Below are 17,720 nucleotides of genomic sequence, written 5' to 3'. Positions count from 1 at the left end.
ACGGCATCCTATTACTCTAGATGGTTATTTAACTCCGTCATCCTATCTCCCTCTGTGGTTATTTAATTATGTTATCCTAACTCTCTCCACAGCATATAACTACATCATCCTACCTCACTCCATGCTAATTTAACTGTCATGTCATCCTATTTGTGAAGAGCAATAATTCTATGTTTTTTTAATGTATTATTCCATAATACAGTTCAATAAGCTTGGAAGAAAAATAGAATACATAACTAATTTCTTTTTTACATTTGCATTAGCATTATGCATTTGTTTAACTGTAATTTTTTGAAAACATTCAGTGAAACACTATGGCAAGAGCAATCAAACTGACATTTGCTCGTGACAAAAACCTTAAATATTTTCCAAGTGTCCCGACATTGTTCAAGCAAGTATCACTTTAATTAGTTGATGCTCACCTCAAATAAAACATTATATGTTGTCATGGTAATTATGTTGGCGTGCAACATCAACCTTTCTGCCAGCAAGGAGAACAAACCATGTCCAAGCATAACTTCAGCCTTGCGTCTGGAACAGAAAGCAATTCGCTTAGTTGTCATAAAGTTTTTATGGAAAGCAGTCTCAGCCTAAAGCACAAATACATCTCTCAATTCATTTGACTACATGATTTTAATGCAAAATCTGAATACTCAGCTATTTATTTCAGTGAACAATAAAACCTGTCCACGCTGTGAAACATAAACCATTTGTGAAGCAAGTTAAAACTATATTCAGCATTTCTGGTTATGGAATTGAGTCCAAGATTATTTGCACGTACTTTGGGGCAAGATGTTTTAAAAAGTAACCCATCACTTTCAAAGCTTGAACTCTTATCCCTTCATTTTTTGAAGCCAACAGTTTATAGATGATTCTGTAAAAAATACACAGGTCGAATTAATAGAAATAAGATCAAGAAATTATGGTTTACATCTTAATAATCTAGTCTTTTATAGGGGAAAATGTTGTCAGCACTGCATCTTACTAAGGAGACGTTAAAGAGTTGCTTCAAGGAAGAAAGAGCTGGAAAGGCAATGGGGAATTAGGGCATTACTGTGGTGGATTAATTGCAATCAAAAACACAAACAGCCAGAATTGGACGAACACGGAGAAGAGGTTCGGGAGGTTGGGGGGGTGGGCGGTAAGAGAGAAATGTTGGCATTGGAGGTGGAAGGAGAGGGGAAAGATGCAAGGCCACGGGCCAATCTTAATACATAAAGATTTTTTTTAAATCAAATCATTACCAGACCAGAAGCCAATGTAAACCAGCTAACAACATGCCAGCATAATTTTAGTAAAATTAAGACAAAGACAGCAAAGCTCAGGTTGAGCATAGATTTAGACCATCCTAATCAATGGGGACATAATGGGAGCAGATCCCATTCAAACATTTGTGGACATAACCTACACTGACATTTCAGTATAGTACTGAGAGTATTTCTACATTGACAGGAGGCACAATCATTGGAATGCGATAGTGAGCCGATATAAAAAAGTAATCACAGAATGAATGCAGTGCAGAAAGTTCTTATGATGTCCAAACCACAATTTATCTCTCTAACAAATGCAGGTCACTGATTTAATGTGCCAGAAAATAATCACCAAAAAATAACATGTCAACTGGCACAAAGGTCATTAATGAACTGGATTTGGTGCGAGTTAGAATGTAAATAGAAAGGCTTTGGACCACTTCATGTGTTCACAGGGCAGAAGGCAGGAGGTCAGAAGGAACAGCATCGGAACATCAGGTCGAAAAGTAATCCAAAGCAAAGCCACAATAAAAGTTGCATAGGAAGAATTAATTGACTACCTGAAGGATTAACTCCCTGTCCAAATAGGAAAAGAAAGGGAATTAGAGGAATATTAAGTTATTTAATATTCAAGAAATCATTGAATATCCACTACCTTTTTACATAATAGAAATGTCATTTTTATATGCATTTTAAAACTTTCCTAACAGCATGCAGAGAAGTTCCCTTACATGCTATTACATGTTTAGATGACATACATAACAAAGACAGAATTAATAGACAAAGAAATTGGAACAACAAAGCTCAAATGTCTAAATTAAATAAAATCATGTCCCTGGCATGCTTTTTCTCATCTGGGCACAAACATACTGCACTGGCAGGCAAATATCTAATATTTAAATATTGTGGGCGATTAAAGATTTATTGATCTGCCTTAGAACAATCTGATCAGCTTTCAAAACAGAGAAACCTATTAAGACTAATTATTATTTTAGAAGAGGGGAATTTTTCATCATGAAAATTAGTCTTAAATGGTTTCTCCATTTTTAAAGCTGATCAGATTGTGCTTATAATAAATGTTTCTCCACTTCTGAAAATAATTATAAATCCTAAAAGGTAGCAAACCTGTCAAAATGTATATCAAATATTCAATTCCAAAACTAACCAACGCAACCCTCAAGAGAACAAGGTTAAAATTCTCTCATAGGATACCAATAAAAGAAATGGAAAGATAATATTTAAATAATCTACTGAACTTTGTACAATTGTATGCTTAAGGTATACTGCAGGCTACTAATTTCAAGCAGTGCAAAATTCTAGTTCCTTTAATTTGCTTGGTAAGATTCAAGATCATGCTTAATCTTTTACCGCATTCCATTCCTCTGATCAAAAGCAGGAATCATGGAGCCTGGGTGTTCGGACATCAGAGCAACAAGTAATTGCAGAACGTCCATTAAATTATCATCCTGAAGTAAAATATAAATTATGATATAAGTGACATAAAATACAAAATAAATTAACAATGTTAGTGAGATTTATTCTTCATGTAAAAGAGAATATGAAGGATTTGTTTTCTTTAAATGTAGCTTGCAAAGCAAATTTAACAGTGTAAAATTAAAAATGTAGGCCTTATATCTTACAGTATATGAACCACAGAATGAATTATTTTTATCAATGTACCAACTTCCTTTTGAGCTATTCCCAATAAAATAAACAAAGCCATAAAGTTATGCAGCACTTCCTGCAAAACTGATAGTACATTTTAAACAATTTTTAAACTGTCAAGACACACTAAAACAGAACATTCCTACAAACAGACTAAAATTACTTCAAATATTCTTAATCATATTTTAATTAATGGATAACATATTGGAATATCTTCAGGCAATTTGACAATTTAGGAAGAGAACAAATCAGATTTCATAAACCCAAGTAGCAAGCAATTTGTTGCTTGCATGTTTGTTTAAAGAAATAATTTATATATGGAGTCACAAGAGTGGCTCAATACCATTGAATTCTGACAAGATTGAAGCATTAAAAGTGTACTTAAGTTATCAAAATATGGATTAATCAACTATTAAATCTACATCAGCAGCTGTTAAATGCTTAATGGCTTGAGATACTTCGACATGGCTTCTTCCAGTCCACAGCCCCTTGAATAATTCAAGAGAGAAGCAGATGTTCATAATCCAATTGACAAACAATGAAAGACTGCTGCACTCTACTTTCAAAATCCTCCATGTAACGCCCGATTTTACAAATAGGAGAGCAAATTGGGGAAAACATTCCCAAGTGTCTGGAAATGGCTCTTGTTAATCAATGATTAATGTTTTACATAGTGCTTGGTGAAGATTTACAGTCCATCACAATAAAATAATGAACCTTGAAATTTGCAAAATAGAAATATGTGTGGCAGGAATGAAGTTTGGTGTTTGAATTAATGCACATTCTTTGTTCACAATTACTTAGTGTTAACAAATTCATCAATGAATCAGGTGAACAAAATGGTGAGCTGGCATTGTAAGGTCAGTTCTTTTGCCGTAATTTTACCAGCCTTCTTGAAAAAATATGATACCACAGCAATTTCAAATCTTATTTATAATCCTAGCTTGACTGCCATCTTGTGGCAATATTTTAGCCCACAATTTCAGCAAATTTGTGTAACCCCATTATGTCAACTCAGATTGGGCCCATTTTATTGATGATCTCCATTAACATTTATTATAATAAATTGCGGGTTGAAATTGTTCAGCATTTCAGATATAAAAATAACACACTATAAAGAGATAAGTCACATGAAGCAGATTAAATTACTTATGTATAATGGCAGTTTCTATACCTTCTCAAAGTCCAACTTTGATAGCCATTACTTTTCGGGGATGGAATGGAGGTATAGCTTACACACACATCTGAGATAACAAAAACGAATCTTCCAAACGCTGTTTCTTGATTAATTGGTCTTTATTAAAGTAGCACAAATCAAAAGAGTAATTCATAACTTTTCGTTCTTATCAACTATTTCTTCTTCGAACAATCCAGTAAAGATGGTATCGTCGTTACCGTGTGGTCGGGGTCGGCGTGGTTGCGGTTGTGGCTGGCGTGAGTGTGTTTGTGGTAAAAAACTGTATTCTCTCCATCCTCCGAGACTAAACTGACCCCCAATCTGTGGCTACGCTAGCCTCCTCAGATGTAGACACTCCCCATTACGTATCAAATCACACCCACAAGCATGCAAAATAGACAGAAACTAGAAATATTAAACATAGCCATAATACAATGACAGTAACTAATTTAAGCACAAATGGCTCCTACATTATAAATGAAGGTTTCTGCTTAATAGTGGTCAGTCTTACCTGTTAATTTAGGTTTTGAGTTTAGTTTATTGTCACGTGTATCAAGGTACAGTGAAAAGCTTTTGTTCCAAGCTAACCAGTTAGCGGAAAGACAATACATGATTATAATCGAGTCATCCACAGTATACAATACATAATAAAGGGAAAAACGTGAATAACGCTCAGTGCAAGATAAAGCCAGTAAAGTCTGATCAAAGATAGTCCAAGGGTCACCAATGAGGTAGATAGTAGTTCAGGACTGCTCCCTGGTTGTGGTAGGATGGTTCAATTGCCTGATAACAGCTGGAAAGAATCTGTCCCTGAATCTGGAACTGTGCATTTTCACACCTATACTTTTTGCCCGGTGGATGAGGGGAGAAGGAGTGGGCAGGGTACAACTCATCAATGATTATACTGGTGGCCTTGCCAAGGCAGCGTGATGTATAACATAAGTCAATGGACAAGAGGTTAGTTTATGTGATGGTCTGGGCTGCATCCACAATTCTCTGCAATTTCTCGCAGTCTTGGATGGAGCCATTCCGTAACCATGCTGTGATGCATCCTGATAAAATGCTTTCTACGGCACATCTGTAGAAGTTGGCGTGAGTTGTTAGGGACATGCTGAACCTCCTAAGCCTTCTAAGGATGTAGAGGCGTTGGTGTGCTTTCTTTGTCTTTGCTTCAATATGGGTGATTCAGGAGAAGTTGTTGGTGATATTTATTCCAAGGAATTTGAAGTTTTCAACCATCTTTACTTTGGTGCTGTCAATTTAAGTATACCCCTTCACTTCCTGAAGTCGAACACTATCTCCTTTAAGAGAAAGGTTGTTGTCTCGACACCAGGTCACGAGGTTCTCAATCGCCTTCCTGTATTCCATCTCATCATTATTTGATATTCGGCCCACAATGGTGATGTCATCTGCGAATTTATAAATTGAATTAGATTTGTACATGGCTGCACAGTCGTGGGTGTACAAGGAGTGAAGGGGGCCAAGAACGCATCCTTGCGAAGCACCAGTGTTGACGATTATCATTGAGGATGATTTGTCCCCAATCCTCACTGATTGGGGTATGTTGGTCAAGAAGTCGAGGATCCAGTTGCAGAGATGAGTGCTAACTCCAAGTCCCGCGAGTTTGGTGATGAGCTTGGATGGTTTAATGGTGTTAAAGACAGAGCTTACCATCACTCAAACGAATATTTTCATTTCAAGAGAAAAAAGTTAAGCAGTCCAACAATTCAGCTACAACTGATGAGAATCAGTGCAAGATTTCCATGGATGTATGTATTATAAATTATGAAAATGTAACAACCTTATATCATAAGTTTCTGCTTCTATTTTAAGTGACTGATACAGTCACCTTGTGCACTTTAAACATCCTCGCCAGTAGATCCTGTTTTTTTCCTCAATTGGAAACATATTGATTATAAATGATAATTGTACAATACATTAGGAAGGTCTCAATGAAGCAATTCCAAGTGTTTTATATTATTTTACCTCATGCATGGTGAGAAGATAGTTAAGAATACTCTGCAGCTCATCTTCCTTAATGCCGTGATCCTAATGAAAGATAAACATGATTATACATAAAATATTAATTCCTTTTACACAATTTCCATGAATTGCAAAACAACAGCTACATTTATCAAATGTATCAATGGTATTTTTATACAATAATGGATGTGCTAATCAGTTATGCCAAACTAAAAAAATTAAATCACGTGACTGGCACCTTCTACACCAAATTATTTTGAATAATAGCAGTTAAAATTCAAGAATAATTTTGTAGAAATGATGATGAATGTCATGATATTTAAAGAATCAAAAGGCAATAAGATGAACTATACTATAACTTTGCAACATTTGAGAAGGTCCAGGCAAAATAAAAATTTGGCAGTAAATTGAAATTTACTTTTGACACTTTAATTTCATAAAAGAACTATACATATATTATACAGTTAACCTACACAAATCCAGTTTCTATAGTTCAGTGGTAGATCATTAAAAATATCTTTTGTAAATAATGCATCATTGAAAATTATTATTCAAGAAATTACAGTAGATAAACATTTTTAGTTCTATTTCTGTTCTCCCAAGATGCTTGGAAACATATTGAAGATTGAGAAAATATAGGGCAACAATCCAGAATAATCCAAAAAGACACCTATACTTTTTCCAAATAGAAACGTGAACCAAGGCCCAATCATTTGTTTTGAATTGACAAATACATGGGTCAAAGGCTTTCAAACTCTTATCTCTTACTGTTCTTCATACCATTTTCTTTATCAATTTTGTGACACCCTGTTTCAATTCACTTTTAGAAAATCCTTAAACAATAGGCCTGAATTTTCCTATTTTTACTTCAGGTTAAGTTTGGAGTTTTGTTTTAGTTTTGATTGGTGTTTGATAAAATCTTTAATTTTCTATAGTTAAAAATATCTGTCATGACTTTGTCAATGCATTGACTATGTATTGGATGTGTTGAGAACTTTTCCAAACAAATGTTTCTGGAGGAAATTGCATTTTTGCACAATTTCTATGTTACCCATTAAGGTATTTAACCTATTTTTCTTGTATTTAAATGAAAACAAAATACCACATACCACCATGAATCAAGAATAATTTGTAATCGTATCATACTTTCAATCTGCTATAAATAATCTTCATTAAACCTTGGGCAAATACGTTAACTAACATTTGTATGACAGAGTTCTTGCTGCTGGCACTATTTTGGACTATTTTGAATTTTATAAAATAAATACATAAAGCTTCTCATCTATTTGATTCAATATGATCTGCAATTCCACTATTACCCAAACAAATTAATATTGACATCATCTTGTTATTCATGTTTTCTTTTTGGTTCTTCTGTAGGTGATACTCTTACTACTCCACACTGAGATTACAATCTTTAAGGCCCGCAAGTAGATTGGGGTATCGGGAATACATCTTTAGCTTATAAGAGGTCCGCTCAAGAGTCTCTCAACAGCGGGGAAGAAGCTTTTCTTCAATCTCAAGGGACAGGCTTTTGTATCTTCTGCCGAACAGGAGAGGGGAGAGGAGGGAATGACTGGAGTGTGAGTGGTCCTTGATTATGTTGGCTGCTTCCCTGAGGCAGCATGGTGTACATCGGCTCAATGGTGGTGAGGGTATGGGATAGGTAGACTGGTTTGTGCGATGTACTGAGCTGCATCCACAACTTACGGCAAATCTTGTGGATTTAAGCAGAACAGTCGCTATAATGCATCCCGAGAGAATGTTTTCTATGATGCATCTAAAGAAATTGGCAAGAATTATTTGAGATATGCCAAATTTCTTGAGTCTTCTAAGGAAGTCGAAGCCATGGTATGTGTTCTTGGCTGTAATATTAATACGTTTGGACCAGGGCAATTAATAGTAATATTTACACCTAAGAACTTGAAGCTCTCAACCATCTCCACTTCAGCACCATTGATGTACTTTGGAGCGTGTACTCCACTCCATATTCTTAACACATACAGCACATACTGTACTCCATCTCATCATTGTTGAAGATTCAGCCTATTATGGTGGTGTCATCCGCAAACTTGTAAATGTAGTTAAGAGCAGAATTTGGCCATACAATCGTGAGTGTACAGGGAGTACAGTAAGAGGACTGAAGATCGCAGCCTTGCAAGGCATGGCTGTAAAGAATTATCGTGGATGATGCTTTGTCACCCATCCTCACTGATTGTGGTCTACAAGTCAAGAAGTCAAGGATCCAGTTGCACAAGGGTGTGTGCTGAGTTTTATGTCCAGCAGCACCTGACAGTGTTTCATGCAAATACTTTAAAGAAAATGCTATAGAGAAAGATAAAATGGCTGAAGAATTCTGTTTAAAAAAAATATATATATATTATTTACAGAATGAGATCACTTCTGAACAAGGCTTCTGTGAAAAGATGGTGGATAGCGTCCCTTTTGAATGGATGCAAATCTTACCACAGTGCTGTTAAATAGGGAGATTCAGGATTAAGGCCCAGCAACAATGAAGAAACAACAATACATTTCAAAGGCAGAATGGAATACAAGGTCATAAGGTAATAAGTGATAGGAGCAGAATTAGGCCATTAGAGGCAGGAAACATGTTCCCAATGTTGGGGGAGTCCAGTTGTTAAGTATGTGCCCGATAACATCTTCCATCATTTTGTTGATAACAGTAATTATAATTTACCCTACCTTTTATGGACAAAACATACTGGAGCAATTTTCCAGTGTGGTTGGTTGCACTGCAACTATGCGGTTACAAATTGCGTAAAAAGACATCTTGCTCTGATATTGTCAGGTCTCAAAATGTTTGCTTATCTTGAGCATCAAGTTATTACAAAACACCAAATAAAATATTCTGATTCATTTCTGGAAATTTAAATTGAAAAAGCTTAATAATATGGATGTAATTCACAAGATTACCTACACACCAAATAAATCTAAATATACCATTGTATTGTTCATGGCAAGAACATTATTTTATTACATTTCTAAATTTTAGATTGTCACCTTCATTATCAACTGTTTCACGAATAGCAACAAAAATGCTCGCAAGGAAAGAATCTCCTTCTGGTTTGGTCTGGGGCCATCTAGGAAAGAAAAACATTTTTTTTAATCTCAGCGTCAAGCAATTACAAAAAGTGATCATCCATGCTGATTATGGATTTACAGAGGGAAAAAAGCGTCAGGTGATTGAATCCAGAACTTCAACAGTGGACAATATTATATAGGGTCAGTAATATATAAGGCGGCAACGTGACGCAGCGGTAAAGTTGCAAAGCAAAGGGGATTACAGAGGCATGAGCTGGCCAAAATTGACTGGAAGGAGGCCCTAGCAGGGAAGACAGTAGAACAGCAATGGCAGGTATTCCTGGGAATAATGCAGAGGTTGCAGGATCAATTTATTCCAAAGAGGTGGAAAGACTCTAAGGGGAGTAAGAGACACCTGTGGCTGACAAGGGAAGTCGGGGACAGCATAAAAATTAAGGAGAGGAAGTATAACATAGCAAAGAAGAGTGGGAAGACAGAGGATTGGGACTCTTTTAAAGAGCAACAAAAGTTAACTAAAAAGGCAATACGGGGAGAAAAGATGAGGTACGAGGGTAAACTAGCCAATAATATAAAGGAGGATAGCAAAAGTTTTTTTAGGTACGTGAAGAGAAAAAAAATAGTCAAGGCAAATGTGGGTCCCTTGAAGACAGAAGCTGGGGAATTTATTATGGGGAACAAAGAAATGGCAGACGAGTTAAACCGTTACTTTGGATCTGTCTTCACTGAGGAAGATACACACAATCTCCCAAATGTTCTAGGGGCCGGAGAACCTAGGGTGATGGAGGAACTGAAGGAAATCCACATTAGGCAGGAAATGGTTTTGGGTAGACTGATGGAACTGAAGGCTGATAAATCCCCAGGGCCTGATGGTCTGCATCCCAGGGTACTTAAGGAGGTGGCTCTAGAAATAGTGGAAGCATTGGAGATCATTTTTCAATGTTCTATAGATTCAGGATCAGTTCCTGTGGATTGGAGGATAGCAAATGTTATCCCACTTTTTAAGAAAGGAGGGAGAGAGAAACCGGGTAATTATAGACCAGTTAGTCTGACATCAGTGGTGGGGAAGATGCTGGAGTCAATTATAAAAGACGAAATTGCTGAGCATTTGGATAGCAGTAACAGGATCATTCCGAGTCAGCATGGATTTACGAAGGGGAAATCATGCTTGACAAATCTACTGGAATTTTTTGAGGATGTAACTAGGAAAAATGACAGGGGAGAGTCAGTGGATGTGGTGTACCTCGACTTTCAGAAAGCCTTCGACAAGGTCCCACATAGGAGATTAGTGGGCAAAATTAGGGCACATGGTATTGCGGGTAGGGTACTGACATGGATAGAAAATTGGTTGACAGACAGAAAGCAAAGAGTGGGGATAAATGGGTCCCTTTCGGAATGGCAGGCAGTGACCAGTGGGGTACCGCAAGGTTCGGTGCTGGGACCCCAGCTATTTACGATATACATTAATGACTTAGACGAAGGGATTAAAAGTACCATTAGCAAATTTGCAGATGATATTAAGCTGGGGGGTTGTGTGAATTGTGAGGAAGATGCAATAAGGCTGCAGGGTGACTTGGACAGGTTGTGTGAGTGGGCGGATACATGGCAGACGCAGTTTAATGTAGATAAGTGTGAGGTTATTCACTTTGGAAGTAAGAATAGAAAGGCAGATTATTATCTGAATGGTGTCAAGTTAGGAGGAGGGGGAGTTCAACGAGATCTGGGTGTCCTAGTGCATCAGTCAATGAAAGGAAGCATGCAGGTACAGCAGGCAGTGAAGAAAGCCAATGGAATGTTGGCCTTCGTAACAAGGGGAGTTGAGTATAGGAGCAAAGAGGTCCTTCTACAGTTGTACCGGGCCCTGGTGAGACCGCACCTGGAGTACTGTGTGCAGTTTTGGTCTCCAAATTTGTGGAAGGATATTCTTGCTATGGAGGGCGTGCAGCATAGGTTCACTAGGTTAATTCCCGGAATGGCGGGACTGTCGTATGTTGAAAGGCTGGAGCGATTGGGCTTGTATACACTGGAATTTAGAAGGATGAGGGGGGATCTTATTGAAACATATAAGATAATTAGGGGATTGGACACATTAGAGGCAGGAAACATGTTCCCAATGTTGGGGGAGTCCAGAACAAGGGGCCACAGTTTAAGAATAAGGGGTAGGCCATTTAGAACGGAGATGAGGAAGAACTTTTTCAGTCAGAGAGTGGTGAAGGTGTGGAATTCTCTGCCTCAGAAGGCAGTGGAGGCCAGTTCGTTGGATGCTTTCAAGAGAGAGCTGGATAGAGCTCTTAAGGATAGCAGAGTGAGGGGGTATGGGGAGAAGGCAGGAAGGGGGTACTGATTGAGAGTGATCAGCCATGATCGCATTGAATGGCGGTGCTGGCTCGAAGGGCTGAATGGCCTACTCCTGCACCTATTGTCTATTGTCTATTGTCTATTGTCTTACAGCGCTTACAGCACCAGACACCCAGATTCGATCCAGACTACAGATGCTGTCTGTACGGAGTTTGTATGCTCTCCCCATGACCGCATGGGTTTTTTCCGAGATCTTCGGTTTCCTCCTACATTCCAAAGGCGTACAGGTTTGTAGGCTGATTGGTTTGGTATAAACGTAAAATTGTCCCAAGTGTGTGTAGGATACTGTTAATGTGCGGGGATCGCTGGTCTGTGCGGACTCGGTGGGCCGAAGGGTCTGTTTCCGCGCTGTATCTCTGAACTAAACTTATTTATACTGAAACACCAATAAATACTCAAGTTACATTTCTAATTTGTCCTGAATCATATGACTTATTCAGACAATTGAGGATGCACATAGAGCTGAGGATTGAGGAGAGGTGGAAGAGAAGGACAATCTGTGTTTTTAGTCTGTATATAATAATCCGCAACAGAAAGTAAACATCAGCAAATTTAGATAAGATCTTCAGGTTTTTTTTTAATGAATCAGTTTGCTCTCCGACATGAAAATTACTGTGCACTAAAATGACTAATGATAAAACAGAGCAATTGTTATCCTTTACAGAAAGGAATGCTAGGAATGGTCACTAGTAGGTGGGGACATGAGGTCAGTTGAAGGGCGCGGGCAACAGGTGAACAGGAGAGGGAATTTGCATAGCATTGCCTGAAATAAGAGTCCATCTTAAAGATTGCAAGGTGAGAACTAGGGAAATTCAGTGCCAAGGTGGAAGAAGGTACACTTGCCTCAAATATTGTTTGATATTATATCATGCAGTGCATTATCAAAGTATTTTGGCAATAAAGGACTTCAGCATCTAAATCCTTAGGTTCTCTTCCATGCCCACAAAGACATGGGTTGCTAGGTTAATTGGCCGCTTTAAATAACCCTGAGAATTTACTTTAGTAGAATTGCGGGCAGGGGGGATTGATGAAAATACAATGTAATTCGTGTAAATGAGATTTTAATGGTCGGCGTAGACTCCATGGAGCTGAAGGACCAGTACCTTTGCCAGAAGACTTTATGTGACATTGTAACCCACTTCAAGATTCAGCAAATTGAGAAAAATAGACACCTTCCTGGAACATCAAAATCTCTCCACTAGTATTTCAAGTCACACAAACCCTTCAAGAAGCACTCGGTCAATCTCCAGCGAGGCAATTTCAACCTTGAAGCAAATTGGAAAGCCAAGCAGAACTCCACAGTATTCAAATTCTGGTACTGTCTATGTCTTTACACTCTGATATATATTTTGGTTATTTCTAAATCACATCCACACAACTTATGACAAGTGTGAAGAACTGATTTTTTAAAAAGGGAATAAATTGTTACTTCTATATGTAACTGTGATGGTTAGCAAAAACCTAATGAAAAAACATAAATATGAACAAAGAATCAAAGCCACAGCAGATGCAATTAATAGGTTTCACCATCCAAGCATTAAATTGGCCCTGATCACTGCCCTGCCCTGCCCTCAAAGCTGCCCCATTCCGTAACCAAGGGAGGCAACTGTCAGCCATGGGACACCTTTCACATTGATAATTTCATGTACAGACATGCAGAAAATTTCTAGGCTAATATGTTAAACTTTATAAATATAAATAATATTAATTGTTATTGCGGGGCAGGTTATGTGAACATAAGAATGTAGGAGCAGGATAATGACACTCTCCTGGGCAAACAGCCTAAACAAATGTCTTTCCATTGTCCCCAATGAAATGAATTACATCCTTTGTAATCTACCCACTGACATGCTTCTTGTCCTATTGCAGATCTGGGGTGCATATTAAACCAGCTTGAAATTGTATTAGAAATAGAAGAGGTTGTAGTTGCGTGGTCCATTTCAGAATCAAAAACAGTGGAAAGATAGTAAGAGTATACTATGGCGAGTCCGGAAACTTGTTGGTTGTAGAAGAAGTTTATTGCAGCCGCAATATTCGAATACAGAGTTAAACAACAAGGTAAAGGACAACCATCAAAAACTTACTGTCTTCTTCGAAGACTTCGCCGAACTACTATTTCGGGCGCCAAACGCGCACATGACATCGCTGGCCAATCAGCGATGTCGCTCCCTGGACCAATCCCCATGGTCGCGTTCACACGTGACCTCGCTGGCCAATCCGAGGGTTCGACGACCTGGACCATTCTCTATGGTCGCTACATGACCCCCCCCAGAACCCGAGGTGCGGAACCTAGCAGGGAGCCGGATTTCGCGACCATAACGAGTACGGAGAGGGACAGCCTGAACCACAGGAGCCGGGGGTTCCGGACTTGGCGGAACAGCCGGAACGGGAGGTCCTGGAGGAACTACCGGAACAGGGGGTCCTGGAGGAACTGCCGGAACGGGGGGTCCTGGAGGAACTGTCGGAACGGGGGGTCCTGGACTGAGCGGAACTAACGGAGGTCGGCCTCTCCTAGGGGTTTGACCGACCAGGACTGGTTGATCCGGATCCAAATGTGCAGGTTTGAGCCGGGACACCGAGACGAGCTCACTCTTGCCGCACATGTCTAAGGTGAAGGTAGCCGTTCCCTTACGCAAAACCCGGAACGGCCCTTGATAGACCCTCTGCAACGGGGCGCGATGGGAATCTTTTCGCAGAAAAACGAACTCACAGTCCTTCAGGGAAGGCGGTTCATGTACCATGGGACACCCATGACGTGAAGTCGGAACTGGAGCCAGGGAGTCCACCCGTTCCCGGAGAGATGCTAGGACTGTAGGCAGCTGGTCTGAAGGGTCCGGAAACAGATCTCCGGGTACTCGAAGTGTCGAGCCATATACTAGCTCTGCGGACGACGCACCGAGATCTAGCTTAGGAGCAGTCCGGATGCCCAAAAGAACCCAAGGGAGCTGGTCTATCCAGTCCGGGCCTTCAAGCCTTGCACTGAGGGACGCCTTAAGTTGGCGGTGGAACCTTTCTACGAGTCCATTTGCCTGGGGGTGATATGCAGTAGTGGGTTGTAACTTGGACCCGTACAGTTCTGCGAGCGCGGCCCAGAGGGACGAAGTGAATTGTGGGCCTCTGTCAGTGGTAATAACTGCCGGGACCCCGAAACGAGCTACCCAATGAAGGGCCAAAGTCCTAGCACAAGACGCTGACGAAATATCAGACAATGGGAAAGCCTCTGGCCACCGGGTGAACCGATCCACCACCGTGAGGAGGTGGGTGTAGCCCCGGGAGGAAGGCAAAGGACCGACCAAATCCACGTGGATGTGGAAAAAACGAACAGCCGGGACCTCGAAATCCTGTACGGGGGGCTGGACATGGCGCTGGACTTTAGCGGTCTGACAGGGAACGCAGGCACGCGCCCAACCCGCTACCTGTTTCCGTAGGCCATGCCAGACAAACCGAGCTGCTACCAAAGCAGAGGTGGAGCGGATGGACGGGTGCGCCAGCCCATGAATGGCATCGAAAACCCGGCGCTGAAGGGAGGGCAGTACTACCGGCCTGGGACGGGGAAGAGAAACATCGCACCAGACTTTTGTGCCTTCTGACCCACAAGCTACCTGGGCCAACTTCAATCCCGAAATGGTGGACTGGTATGCCGAAGCGGTATCCGCTAGAAGCTGTGCCTCCGCAAGCTCTTGGGGATCCACTTCGCAGTCCACCGCCGAAATAGGGGGAAAAGCAGGTCTAGACAGGGCGTCAGCAACGGCATTAAGCTTACCCGCGACATGACGGACATCGGTGGTGAATTCGGAGATAGCAGTCAGGTGCCGCTGCTGGCGGGCCGACCATGGGTCAGACAATTTGACAAAAGCAAATGTTAATGGTTTATGGTCCGTAAAGGCCACAAATGGGCGGCCCTCAAGGAAGTACCTGAAATGACGAACAGCTAAATAGAGGGCCAAAAGCTCTCGGTCAAATGCGCTATACTTCAGCTCAGCCGAATTTAGTTGCCGGCTGAAAAACGCCAAAGGCTGCCAACGGCCACCGACTTGCTGCTCCAGAACCCCGCCCACCGCCACGTCAGAGGCGTCAACCGTCAGGGCCGTGGGGGCGGAGGGGCTCGGGTGGACCAACATGGTGGCGTCTGCCAAAGCTGCCTTAGCTGCTGTAAAAGCCGACTCTGCGGTCGGGGACCATATCAACTCTACCGGATTCCCTGCAAGGCATTGGAAAAGCGGGCGCATGACTCGCGCAGCTGCCGGGACGAACCTATGGTAGAAATTAACCATGCCTACGAACTCCTGTAGCCCTTTTACTGTGGTGGGCCTAGGAAATGCCCGGATAGCCTCCACCTTTTCGGGCAAAGGGGAGGCGCCGGCAGGGGTAATTCTGTGCCCTAGAAAATCAAGAGCAGGAAGGCCGAATTGACATTTGGAGGGTTGGATTATGAGCCCATGGTCTTGGAGCCGCTGGAAAACGGTCCGCAAGTGGGCCTGGTGTTCCTGTACTGAGGTGCTGGCAACCAGGATGTCGTCTAAATAAATAAACAAAAAGGGTAAACCCCGGCCCACGCGGTCCATCAGTCGTTGGAAAGCCTGTGCCGCGTTCTTTAAACCGAAAGGCATACGCAACCATTCAAACAACCCGAACGGAGTAATCGTTGCAGTTTTCTGTATGTCCTCCGGTCGCACCGGGATCTGGTGGTATCCTCGCACCAAATCGATTTTGGAGAACACCACCGCTCCTTCCAGCCCAGATGAAAAGTCCTGTAGGTGCGGTATGGGGTAGCGATCAGCCGTGGTGACAGCATTGAGACGCCGATAATCGCCACATGGTCTCCACCCCCCAGATGCCTTGGAGACCATATGTAACGGCGAGGCCCACGGGCTGTCAGACTGACGAACAATTCCCATTTCCTCCATCTTCCTGAACTCTGCCCGTGCCACCACCAGTTTGTCTGGCGGTAGCCTCCTGGCCCGAGCGAAAACAGGAGGGCCTTCGGTGCGGATGTGATGGACCACGCCGTGCTTGGCCGAAGACGTGTCGAAACGTTGAATGAGCAGCTCTGGAAACTCCGCCAGAATCTCAGCATACGAGTCGGGGGCCGCGACGACGGCCTGGACAGTAGGGCTGGGCGAGGAGGCGATTGTCGGAGCGACGTGCTCATCTTCGGCGGAGGGTCGGAGGTCGTTACCGCGGACATCAGGGACCAGTGAAAAAGCCCAGAGAAAATCTGCTCCCAAGATCGCTTGTTTGACGTCGGCTATGATGAATGGCCATTCGTACGTGCGGAGGCCTAACACAAGGGACATCTTCCGTATACCGAAAGTGCAAATTGGGCTGCCATTAACCGCGATGAGGGTGGGACCTGTCTTACCCGATCTGGTTTCGAGGTCGGTCGGCGGCACTATACTGACGATGGCTCCCGTGTCCACCAAAAATTCTGTGTCCGTGAATCGATCATGGACATAGAGGCGCCGGTTCTGGCCAATCGTAACTGCCCCTATGTACGATCGGCCGAGGCATTTCCCGCGAAGGTACAAGGTGAGCGGCAGTTGCGGGATTCGCTACCCCATCGTAGGTGATAATAGCACCAGCCGCGCTTGTGCGGATCTTTTTGGCGGGCTTTCGGAGAATTGGCGGGAGACGTGGCGCCATCTTGCCGTAGCTGTGGCGTGGTCACTGATGTCGAGACCTTGTTGATCGAACCGCTTGCCTGGTCCTTTGCCTTGTTTTTAGCCGCTATGAGCGCGTCCGCTTTCGCTGCATATGCTTCGGGGTCCTTAAAAGAACAATCCGTGAGCAGCAGTCGGACATCCTCAGGAAGCTTCTCGCGGAATGCCTGTTCGAACATAGGGCAATCCGTATGCTCACCGGCTAGCATCATCATTTCGGACATGAGGACGGAAGGCAGTCGGTCTCCAAGATCCGGTAGGTGCAGAAGTCTTGCCGCACCACCATGCTTATTAAACCCGAAGATTCGCAGTAATACTTTCTTCAGGGCCTCGTACTTGCTTTCCGCAGGTGGATTAACGATGAACCGCATCACGCACGTGGTCATCTCCGATGATAGAGCGCTGACGAGGTAGTAATACCTCGTGGAGTCGTCCGATATCTTCTTTATATGAAATTGAGCTTCGGTATGTATAAACCAAGATTGCGGTGCGTGCGTCCAAAACCACGGAAGGTGAACACTTACCGCGCTTGACTCCGGTGTGCCCGGCGCGGCCATCGCCGACGAG

General features: G+C 42.2%; 1 protein-coding gene across 2 annotated transcripts in view; it reads right to left on the bottom strand.

Moving 5' to 3' along the window:
* The window catches only part of lrba (LPS-responsive vesicle trafficking, beach and anchor containing), a 681,010-nt gene that overhangs the window by 597,179 nt on the left and 66,111 nt on the right, over positions 1–17,720 (bottom strand). For both annotated transcript variants that reach the window (XM_078405961.1, XM_078405966.1), the window contains exons 14-18: positions 9,097–9,176; positions 6,079–6,141; positions 2,619–2,716; positions 782–874; positions 423–531 (exon numbers count right to left, since the gene is read on the bottom strand). In XM_078405961.1, coding sequence (XP_078262087.1) covers positions 423–531; positions 782–874; positions 2,619–2,716; positions 6,079–6,141; positions 9,097–9,176 — 443 coding nt within the window. The remainder of the gene's footprint in view (positions 1–422; positions 532–781; positions 875–2,618; positions 2,717–6,078; positions 6,142–9,096; positions 9,177–17,720) is intronic.

Source organism: Rhinoraja longicauda, chromosome 1, assembly GCF_053455715.1.
Source record: "Rhinoraja longicauda isolate Sanriku21f chromosome 1, sRhiLon1.1, whole genome shotgun sequence".
Classification (NCBI taxonomy): Eukaryota; Metazoa; Chordata; class Chondrichthyes; order Rajiformes; family Arhynchobatidae; genus Rhinoraja; species Rhinoraja longicauda.
Note: the sequence above shows the minus strand (reverse complement) of the source record. Positions and strands in the feature narration are given on the sequence as shown.